This window comes from Morus notabilis, unplaced genomic scaffold, assembly GCF_000414095.1.
Source record: "Morus notabilis unplaced genomic scaffold, ASM41409v2 Scaffold409, whole genome shotgun sequence".
Taxonomy (NCBI): domain Eukaryota; kingdom Viridiplantae; phylum Streptophyta; class Magnoliopsida; order Rosales; family Moraceae; genus Morus; species Morus notabilis.
The window spans coordinates 84,385-96,383 of NW_010357248.1; the positions used below are offsets into that span (position 1 = coordinate 84,385).

Genomic DNA, 11,999 nt, shown 5'->3' on the forward strand with positions numbered 1-11,999 from the left:
ATAGTAATTTTGTAGTTCTTTTCAATCTAAACCATCCAAAGATAATCGTGTGGTTTATAATTTCAAACAATAATGATGACGAAAATGTGGCACACTGTATTTACGACTTACTCTAGTATGCCTGCCTGTCATTAGCGTCAATTATTGATTATTAGATTCGACTAAAATTACATTAAATTAAAAAATATGTAAAATATATAAGTTATATTTATTATGAGAGTTTAAATTAGAATAATTTTAATTTTAGAATTAAAATTATGATTTATAATTTAAATTTAGGGTACAATCTTTAGTTTTAAAACTGAAATCAGAATCAAGGGTTTGATCATCTAAAATTAAGAGAGGAGGTGATTTTTTTTTTAAAGTGGTTCTAATTTAAAATATCATATTAAAATTCAAATCTTGAATCAAAACTATATAAACTAAACATTAATTTTTTACTTTTTGTAAATAAACAAAATTTTAAATCAAAACCATGATTTTAATTTTAAAATTCTCATACTAAACACACCCATAATTTTTAAATACAAATCTAATTACTTAAAATAAAAAAGTACCTGAAGTTTATTTTTCATCTCATTTTGAAAAACTTTTGTACCCTGTCGCTGTCTACTTTATAGCTGGACTAACTTAAAGGAAAGCAGTTTTACCAAATACGTGGGGACTACCCATGCGTTCACGAGTCTTGGCCATATGCTCAGGCAACTTTCTACCCGTTCAAATCATTATTTAGCTGTCTATTTTTTTTTATTTTTAGTTTGTATTTTTTTTATTTTGTTTTATTTAGCAAACAGGCGGCAAAGTTTGGTTACATAGTAAGCAAATTTCATTTTTGTTTTTCTTTTCTTTGTTTATGTGGCCGGTGTTGCCTTCAACAAACTCTGCCTATAAATTAGCACTCCCACAGCCTTCAATTACACACATAACATCAACGGACGATCTCTGGGTTTTTTTTTTTCTCTGCTTCCCTCTCTTTCTGAAGGATAAAATGGAGAAGGGCGATCATAAACCAACATTAACCGCTCCATTGATTCAAATTCGTGAAGAAAATGGGCTCAGCAATGGAAGTGGCGGAGTTCATGAAAAGGGTTTTAAGAGGAAGGAAATTCTTGAGGAAGTAAAGAAGCAGTTATGGCTAGCAGGGCCTATGATATCTGTGGGTCTATTGCAGTATTTCTTGCAGATGATATCGATCATGTTTGTCGGTCATCTTGGTGAAATACCTCTCTCTGGTGCTTCCATGGCCACTTCCTTTGCAACAGTCACCGGTTTCAGCTTGTTGGTGAGTTGGATCAAGGATTCTTATTATTTTTCTATCAAGATGTTCAACAAGGATAGAAAGATCCTACAGAAAAGAGTCAATTAGAAATGATTTGTTTTCTTTTGATATGGTAGCCATGGAATTGTTAAGTGAAATTCCTAATTATTTGTTGATTCCAAGTAATTTGCATGCCTTTTGTTTATTTATTTATTTTTATATTTGGCTTGTCTAAGTAGCTGGGAATGGCCGGTGCATTAGAGACCTTATCAGGGCAGGCATATGGGGCAAAGCAATATCATTTGATGAGCGTCTATATGCAGCGATCCATGATTGTTCTTTCACTTGTTAGCATACCTCTTGCTGTTATTTGGGCAAACACAGGGCCTATTCTAGCTGCTGTAGGTCAAGAGGCTGATATAGCTGCAGAAGCCGGTCAATATGCTCGTGTTATGATCCCGAGCCTTTTCGCCTATGGCCTTCTTCAGTGCCTTGTCAGGTTCTTACAGACACAAAACATTGTTTTCCCCATGGTGGTTTGCGCTGGAATTGCAACTGTGCTACATATATTTTGGTGTTGGATTCTGGTATTGAAATCTGGACTTGGAAGCAGCGGAGCCGCCTTCGCAAACAACATATCTTATTGGATCAATGTGCTGTTGTTAGCTCTTTATGTGAAGTTCTCTTCTTCATGTTCAAAAACATGGACTGGATTTTCCCGTGAGGCCTTTCAAAATATTCTTGCTTTTGTTAGACTTGCCATTCCTTCAGCTCTCATGACTTGGTAAGTTATAAGGTGCATAAAATTTCTTAAAGAACTTGTTTTTTTAGACCATTAATCTCATGTTGGACGATCCTAACGCTTTTTTTTTTTTTTTTTTTTCGGATGATGTTGATCAGCTTGGAAATGTGGTCTTTTGAAATGGTGGTTCTTTTATCTGGGCTACTTCCTAATCCAGCGTTAGAAACCTCTGTGCTTTCTGTTAGGTTAGTTTGTTATTGTGATATTGAAGTGATACATTTCAAAATTTGAAGTGAATGCCTACTATTTAGGATCATAAATCTTGAAATTCTACTCACAAAGTCTAAAACTATTTCCAGCTTAAATACAGCTGCAACAGTGTGGATGATTCCTTTTGGACTCGGTCTTGCAGTGAGGTGAGCTATGATATACAGAATATCTCTCCTTTTAATAATTTTATTTAATTTCTCATAAGAAGTTGACAATTTGTTACTAGGAATCTCATTAGAACTGTTTTACAATGTGAGCATAGCAGACCTAATTTACTTATTCTTTTTTTTCCCCCTCTGGTTAACAGCACTAGAGTCTCGAACGAATTAGGTGCAGGCCGTCCACAAGCAGCTCGTTTAGCGGTTTTTGTTGTGCTGGCCATGGCCATTACTGAGGGTTTATTGGTGGGGTTAGTCCTTGTACTGATACGCAAAATCTGGGGATATGCTTATAGCAATGAATTAGAAGTGGTGAATTATCTAGCAGAAATGATGCCAATTCTTGCAGTGTCCAACTTTCTAGATGGATTGCAGGGTGTTCTTTCAGGTTTTGCTACTTTCTCTAGCTTCATGAATCAACATCATTTTAGACATTTTCTTTTAGGCTAAAAATCACAAGGAGAGAAATCAGAGATAAACACATTGTTATGGTGTTTCTAACTAAACAAACTCTGCAAGCTCAAAGGAAGAATAGATTGAGAAGAAAAGGCGTTGAAAGCTACTTTTTGTGGATGTTGTAGTTAAGTGAACTACAAGCATTAGTGAACATGACTTTTCATACTAACACCCCCAAAATTTTGCTGAGTTTAGAGAGATATCAATTGACAGATACATATGTCAACACTCATTATCCTTTTAAAGTTTACAAAGACACCCCCAAAGTGTTTTCGAATTCTTTGGAAACGACAAAAATATTCCCTTGCATAAAAACCTATCTCACTCGCATATAGGGGCAAAAAAGTGCTTTGTGACCCGTATTTAACCAGCAAAAATGAGGTCAAGTGATCCTGCACACTCATATCCATAATTTGCACTCTAATCTTAGATAAAATAGATAAAGACTGAGATTAGAGTGCAAATTATGGATACGAGTGTTGTACTACATAGAAAATTAACAAAGGTGAGAGGGGGTGTTGATGTAAAACCTTTTAGTTAAAAGGATTTCTCTGTAATCTAGGCAAAACGCCAGGGCATCAATCTACTTCTCGCTAATCAATATTACCTATGTTAATGTGTGATTTTTCATTCCAGGTACTGCTAGAGGATGTGGGTGGCAGAAGATTGGAGCATATGTGAATCTTGGGTCATACTATTTAGTTGGAATTCCGTTGGCTGTCATATTTGCTTTTGTCTTGCACATTGGCGGAAAGGTTTCCTCTTCATGCCTTTTCCCATATTAGATGCTTACATTTTGACAAGCAAATAATGTGACTTTCTGATAATAATGTTCACTTCTTTATTTCTGAGCAGGGTCTGTGGTTGGGGGTAATATGTGCGCTAGTTGTTCAAGTTTTATCTCTTTTTACTATCGCCATCAAAACCAACTGGGAGCAAGAAGTAAGATCTCTCTCTCTTTCTATCAATTTTGATATCCTTTGCATTTATTTTCTTCATTTGACTCGATACTTTCATTTTGTTTAGGCAAAAAAGGCGACAGAGCGAGTCTATGAATCCGAAGTTCCAGTTGCTGTGGTCTCATGAGGCTTAGCTGCGACCGAAAATGAAAAACCTTCATCCCTAGTTGGTATCAGAACACCAGTTTAGTGAAAGTGTTTCATCTGTAGACTTGGGTTAATTTGATATCCGTGAAGTATTGTGCTTATTAAAGCTTTAATATTGCTAGATTACTGTCACCGGGAGATATGAAGAAGGATATCAATTATTTTTGATAGAGATTTGAAGGAATAGCTGCTTCTGTCATATAACTTAATTCGGCACAAAAGTTAGTTTTGTTATTCTGTGTTCATTTCCTCTTAATACATGGATGCTACTTCATCACATTCTGTTTATCATTCCTATTTTTGGAATCTTCTTCTAGATTTCAGGCACGAGCAGAGAAATGCTCACAACAAACTTGCATGATCATCATATAGAACTAGCTAAATTTAGTTGTATTAGATAGGAAGTTATACTGTAGGTTGTAGTTAAATATCATTCTCAAAAACAACGGAGAATTAGGAAGTAGGAAACAGAGCATTGGCAACATCCCGTTTTTTGGCCCATCTACCATCTAATTCAATTTGCCATTTGACGTCAGGGAGATAATGAGAACGTGTTTCATCCCTTTAACTCCCCGGATCAAATTAAGCTATCATATAAAACTTTTCGCAGCTCATGCCACGCACCTTGATTGGTGTTGGTGTAGAATGACCTTGCATTGCCCCATCACCGTCTCTACTCACGTCTGCGTTCAATCTTCTCATAGGGGCCGCGATGTTGGTGAGATCTCACACCAGAGATCGGCTATCCTGGGGTCGATCACTGTCTCTAGCCTCGTCTGCGTGAGATCTTCTCACAGGGGCTGCGGCATTGGTGTGATCTCCTCCATCATGTGGAGGAGATCTCACGCCAGAGATTGCCATCATGGGGTTGCTACTGATCTCCCCCAACGGGGGAGATTTCTGGTTATGTGGCTGCAAACAATTTTTAAGGATTTTGTGATTTGAATTTTTAGATTCTGACAAGAAAATTTGTAATATTACGGTTGGTGGCCGTTGGTAGCACAGTTTGTGATCGGCCAGTTGCTAAAGTGTTTGATATGACGGTGGTCTACTGCCACATTTGCCGGCAGACCACCGCACATTGCCTAAATTTTCCAATATCACGATGGACTACCACTAAGTATTTTGATTGGATAACAATGGTTATCAACTCTCAATGACAGTTTACCAAAATATTTTAGTATCAAGATAGACCACCTTCAAATATCATGGCGAGATACTAGCAATTACCAATGGATTCTACCAGTATCTTAGTGTGATGTTTATATTTTGTTTTTACATGTCAATTGTTTGTACGAAAATTTTTCTCACGCCAAAATCAATCAAAGGGTTGGTGACATGGCATAAAATCTAAATACCCTTGTGTCGAGTTTGGTGCTGAACTTATCCTTAAAGTGCACGAGTCTAAATTAATACTCTTAAGAGTATTAATATAAAATAAAGGGTGAAAATACAGACTCATACACTCTAAAACGTATTTATCTATTTTTTCCTCCTTCATTTAGCCCAATCCACCATTTAAACTCATTAATCAATCTCTAATAAATAAAAGTTCTAATTAGACCAAATAATATCACTTATGAATTAAGTCTTACTTATTCATCCATACTACTTTTATGTAAAAAGTAAGATCAAAATTGTCCATAAAAAATGATGTTCTTAGAACTCTTTAAAGTGGTATTAAATCAAAGAAGCGATCTTTGACATTGACTACAAATGTTAAATTTGACAATATGCATTTGATTACAATTTTTTAAAATCGTTATCGGATATGCCTTCAGAAAGTGCGCCACGGAGTTTTCGTGTTCCAGAAATCTAATTGAATATTTTGGCGACAATTTTCACAAGACAATGGTCTATTGACGACTTTTCATCATGGTTTTTCATAAACTGTTATCGAAACTCTTGAAAAAAAAAAAAAAAAAAAAAAAAAAAAAAAAAACCCCCCCTAAAAAAACCCTCCTGTCCGCCAATTTTTGCCGCGTCCAGACCTTCGGTTGTGATGACCCCTCAGACAGCTACAGTTGATTTAATTTTTGAAAAATTGCAGAAAAATAATAAACTTAAAATCATGTTCTTAACTTATCAGAAAAATGACCTTGAAAATTTCAGTAACTTCTAAGAATTTTCGTTAAAATTAGAGTTTATTTTATCAAAGAAAATAATCTCCATGTCAAATATAGATTTTGAAATCCATATTGTGAAATAAAATTAAGAAAGTCTAAAACAATCTTAGAACTAAAATCATAATAAACCAAAGTCACAAAAATAAGTTATTTAAAACTAAACATGTTCATCGCATCATCAATTTTTTTTTTATTTTTTTGTCACGCATAGCTCGTATAATATAAAATCTAGAATGTTTGAGCTACTAGCTTAATTAAGAAAAATGGGAGTAAAATGGAATATTAGAATTCTTGCTACAAAAATTTATATATTAAAGGTTGACGTGGCATATGAATTTGGATTAGCATACTATAATTAGTAATTTCATAGCTAGTTGATATAGGTACCACGTAAGTGCTAGTCAACAAGTTGCACTTTGCTTTTTTTTCTTTTTTTTTTTGATGAGCAGACGCATATTAAGCACGACGCATCACCAAGATTCATTACGAGATAAGAATTTGACAAGTCATGCTTTATAGGCCTGTTTAATAGGCTAGTTTAGTTCGTTAATTTAATTTTTTAGTTTAAATTGAGATATAATTTTATATGAGAGTTTTTTATTATATCAAAAAAGTTAGATATGATTATTTATGAGAATTTTTTACTGTAGTAAAACTTAAATTTTAAACTTAAATCGGTAAAATGAACAACACATACATTAACATTTCTTTCTTGGCTAAGGTTTAAACTGTGGGTATTATTGTTATGCCACATGCACAATTATCGGGCAGCCACCTATCACATAAACGATAGTATGTTAACCCATTATATTGTTGCCAACCTTTGTTTAATCAATACAGAGCAAGTTCTATTAAGACAAAAAAAAAAAAAAAAAAAAGAGCAGTAGAGAACTGAATAGAGGAGAAAAAAATAAAGAGAAAAGAGGAAAATAAGAGAATAAAAAAATAGAGAGAGAAAGAGAGAAAAGAAAGAAAATTTAAGAGAGAGAAAATAGTTTTGTCTCTTAAACAGTTTGATTGTAAGTAGAACTTCTACTGCATTATTTGGATAATATTATATTTCTAATGATATGTATATTGTTGTGTCAAACGTATGAATACCAAAAAAATTTAAGAGATATAAAGGTTTAACGTGGTTTGATTTTTGGCATACATTTATGAATAAAAACAACAAAAAAATTACACTATAATTAAAAAGAGATTAAAAAACTTATTAAATATCTTTCATTATCTAAATCTTAAATACACTTAAAATCTCTCAACTTAAAAATAAGAAGAATAAATATCAAAGAAATAAATTTCTAACTAAATCTCGCTCAACAGAAATAAAAGAAAGAAAACTGCGTATTAACAGAAATAACAAAAACACTCATGCGGCTGCTATATGACTCCTCAGTCCGCACGTTTCTCGTAGAAGCATATTTATGTACACATGCTTCCCAATACGTGAGTTGCCGAACCAATGCCAATAGGAGATATATTTTCTCAAAAACAAAATCTGTCGTCACCTCTTAGAAGAGACGTGGGCTTTAGGCCCAAACCAGAAACAAAGATTTTGTGGGCTTAATTTAAGACACATACCCAATAATTTTCGCCTAGAGGATGAACACAATCCTCACTTAATCGAACGGTAATAAATAATTCAGCTACTTCGCACCGCTCCTAGAGTCACCTGTGAGGGGTTTAATACATATATAACAATAAAAATGTGAGTGAAAAGCCCAGTAGGATATAATTTGAAATAACTTTATAAATAAATGGGTAAATAAGATAAGTAAATAAAATAAGACATTCAGTCCCGACACAACAGCCGGAACCTCACATCTTTTTTCTCAAAGAAAATATATCTGAAAATATCCGTATTACAGGCATCAGTAAGTAATTTATACTAAGATAAATTACTTACATAACCTCGTGCACAAGCCATATCACCCCCGGAGTTTCGGGTCCTACCCCTAAGGACGCACTCTCCACATCCTATCTTGGCCATCAGCCAGTTTACCAATTCACAATATCTCTTATATTAAGAAATCATTCATTAAACTTTATGAAAACGTTAATTATAATCTCATGAACTACAACAAGCCATGAATCCCATGAACTACAACAAGCCATGGTCCCATGTACTACAACAAGCCATGGGTACCATGAACTACACAAGCCATGGGTTTTAAATACTTTTCTTTCACAAACAAGCCCCTTTCTTTAAATCATTTGCAAGGCCAAAATCCTTTGGAAAATAGGCTCACAAAGAAAAGGGATATAAATCCTACCTCGTGAATATCAAACCTGTGGCTAGCGGTGCACTATTCTAGCTTCCACTTCCTTAAGCCACTCAATCCGAGTCCTCAGCTAGCACTGATACAAGACAACACTTTAGGATTCAATTCTCATTCCTAAAGCAATTCAGCCTCAATTATATCCTTTGATTTCCTATTAGTGTGCCATAATTCAATTACCGGTTTCACAAACCATTTTATGTTTCAAATCATCATTCCAAGGGTTTTCAATCTCAAAACATGGATTAAAGATGCTAATCCATTCATCCTAGGTCCCCAAACGAAGCTAATTTGGGTTCTCCTCGAAAACGGAGGTCAAAACAGCATTTTCAGGCCAAACGGGGTCAAACCCCGTCTACACCGGTCAACCGGTGACAGAGCAGTGCAACACCACCGGTCGACCGGTGGTGTGCAATCCGGTTGACCGAACAGGTTGACCGGTCAGGCCAATGCAATCCGGTCGACCGGTGAAGAACACTAGTGCGAGAAAACTCGCAAAATCAATATGAAAACTTGCAAATCCAGTCCCAAATTATAATATCTCAAGGGACAACACCTGAATTCGGGTTCTATGTACTAAATCAAGTCCAAAGAACCTGAGATCCCCAATTTCTACCATGGTTTTAGTCAAAATCCGTTTGAACCAAAAATAGGTTTTCAAATATGTAAAATTCAAGATTCAAGAGAGGTTCTTTCAGTAATCTTAGCTCGAATCCTTCTCTTGACGTTGAAAACTTCTTTAAATCCTTCCTTGGTTCAAGATCCGGTTTGATTTGAGACAAAAACGGGAGAGAGAGAGTGAGTGAGAGAATGAGAAAGTGAGAGAGTGAAAGAGAGTGCACGTGAAGGAAAAGAAAAGGAAGGAAAAGGAAAAGAAAAGGAAAAATAGGTGTCCAACTATTTGAAAATAACAGTCTAGAAATGTGCCCATACACACTTCTGGGTAAAAATGTAAATACTGAGAATATTTAAATATCTTGGAATTATTCAAATTTACACGTCAGAAATATTTATTAATTAATAACCAATTAATTAATTGAGATTAGGCACAATAATAAATCTCAATTACTTTAATTAATCACATTTAATTCTTCGGGGTGTTACAAATTGTCAACGATAACCACACCCAATAAAGGTAATATCTCATCCATTAATCACAAAATAAAGCCACCAGCCCCAATGACAACAGGGAGACCATAATTCCCATGATTCTTTCCTTAGATGAATAAGCCATAATGCTCCAGCGAAGGTCAACCAAGTAAAATGAGCAAATGTCTATTTTAAAATGCATTACAACCAATTTGTCAAAAATAAGCCAACACAAAATGAACTAACAATCTCCCCATTTGAATATTTTTGGCAAAACTAACATTACTAACAAAAAGAACCTATTACAAGATAAAAGATAAAATCCAACTAAGGGGGGTTAGTTGGATTAAGAGTTCTCCCCCTTTTTGACAAAATAGAGCCAAAGTTAAAAAGAATACTAATAGAATAGCCTTGTAGAAGCTGTTGTCATAGAAAGTGTTACAACACATGATAGAACACTTTTTTGTAGATCATCTTTCAGGGTCTTTGATCTCTACAAATTGCTCCCCCTGAATTTAGTCTCTGTCTTACTCCCCATGAATTCAACACTCTCTGAATCTTGTTCTTGTCACCTGTCAAATGCTTGGACCAGCCATCATTACTACACCCACTGTCATTAGTACATGTTTCTAAAGAAGTATAAACTCTATGACACTTCAAATCAAATTTCCTTACCCACACACGTCTAGGAAATTTGTCTTGCACATCAATCTTTGCTTTATGTGTCTTTCTTAAGAATGCGAAATTTGGTGGATTCATGAGCATACCTCTCTTCAAAGCATTTAAATACTTGTAGCATCTTGGTCTTATATGGCCAGCTAAACCGCAGTAATGACATATGGGAACAAACTTTTTATGTCGTGGGGGTAAGATAATACGTTTCTTATTGAGGATAGTCTGGGATTTAGGAGCGGGTGTCTCATTCACAAACATTGTCTTGGATGTTGAACATTCACCAGTGTGGCCAAGTCCATGACGATCACAACTAGCTTTTCCCATAGAGAGAATATGATCAAGTTTGGTGGTGTCGGAGTTCATCATTTTCAAATTTTTCTGAGTACTCTTCAATTAGCCCTTGTTTCCTTCAACTTCTTTTCTTTTTCTGCAGCAAGGAATTCATAATTATCAGCAGCTCTCTTCAACACATCATTCTCTTTGACAAGATCATCGATGCGCTCCCGTAGAGACTTATTTATTTCACACACTTTAACCCATTTGCTGAACATAGTCTTATAAGCTTCTTATATGGCATCAATAGTCAACTCCTCACCATCACTGTTACTTGCAGAATCTGAAAAATCTCCTTCGTTTTCACTGTTCAAGGAATCTGTTACAGGTAATGTTGCAACACTGTCTGCGACGCCTTTTGTAACACTGTATGTAGGAACATCTTGATCAGTATAAACATTGAAAGTAACATAGTTACTCACATGGTCTTCATCCTCCTGATTGCCTTCAGAGTCTTCATCACTTCACGTTGCATTAAATGACTTATTCTTCTTCTTCTTGAGGGTATTGGCGCATTCGGATTAAATATGTCCATATCCGTCGCACTCTCGGCATTGAATGCCTCTATTATTTGTCTTTAATTCTGTGCTATTTGCTGCTGATTTACTCTTTTAAAAATTGCTGGAGTTGCCATTTCTTGAATTCTCATTCTTCCTATTGACTTTCTTCATCACCTGGTTGAATTTCTTCGACAACTTTGTTATAGACTGGGCCAAGTCTTCTTCATCATCAGAATCAACTTCGGCTTGAAAGGCAATACTTTTTTCCTTCTTTCCTTCCTTGTTTTCCTCCAGGTTCATCTCAAAAGTGCGTAAAGAACCCATTAGCTCATCAAGTTTCATTGTTTGGACATCATTGGCTTCCTCGATAGCTGTCACTTTGTAAGCAAACCTTCGAGGGAGTGATCTCAATGCCTTCCTCACCAATTTCTCCTCAGGAATTTTCTCACCAAGTGCAAAAGCCTCATTAGCAATATCACATAACTTTGAATTGAAATCAGAAATTGTTTGATCTTCAAGCATGCGTAAGTTTTCAAACCTAGTAGTGAGAATTTGAAGCTTTGATAGTCTCACGGCTGCCGTGCCCTCATGCGCTGTCTGAGAATTTTCCAAGCCTCATTGGCCGACTCACATGTAGAAATAAGTTTAAATTAATTGGCATCCACCTCGTTGAAGATGACATTAAGTGCGCTTGAATTGCTATTCGCCAATCGATCTTCTTCAGTAAACCATTTCTCTTTGGGTTTCATAACTTCTTCTCCAGCCTTATTTTTGGTAACGGGGTGCGTCCAACCAATCAACACAGCACGGCATGCTTTCTCATCAAGTGCTTTGATGAACGCCTTCATACGAGCTTTCTAATAAGAATAATTGCAACCATCGAGGAGAGGAGGGCGTGAAACCGAACCACCTTCTTTCAGAAAATCCATCCCTGTTACAACAGACCAACTTCCAAAATCTCACCAAGTAAATGGTTATTGAACTGCTCTGATACCAATTGTTAGGTC

At 35.5% G+C, this 11,999-nt stretch overlaps 1 protein-coding gene across 1 annotated transcript; it reads left to right on the forward strand.

Moving 5' to 3' along the window:
- The first annotated feature begins 864 nt into the window (after positions 1-864).
- On the forward strand, positions 865-4,285 carry LOC21403778 (protein DETOXIFICATION 16). Its single transcript, XM_010089527.2, has 8 exons — positions 865-1,282; positions 1,498-2,042; positions 2,159-2,245; positions 2,360-2,416; positions 2,578-2,816; positions 3,521-3,639; positions 3,740-3,826; positions 3,911-4,285. Exons 1-8 carry the CDS (start codon positions 989-991, stop codon positions 3,968-3,970), a joined length of 1,488 nt encoding a protein of 495 aa, XP_010087829.1. The 5' UTR covers positions 865-988; the 3' UTR covers positions 3,971-4,285.
- Positions 4,286-11,999: the final 7,714 nt, after the last annotated feature.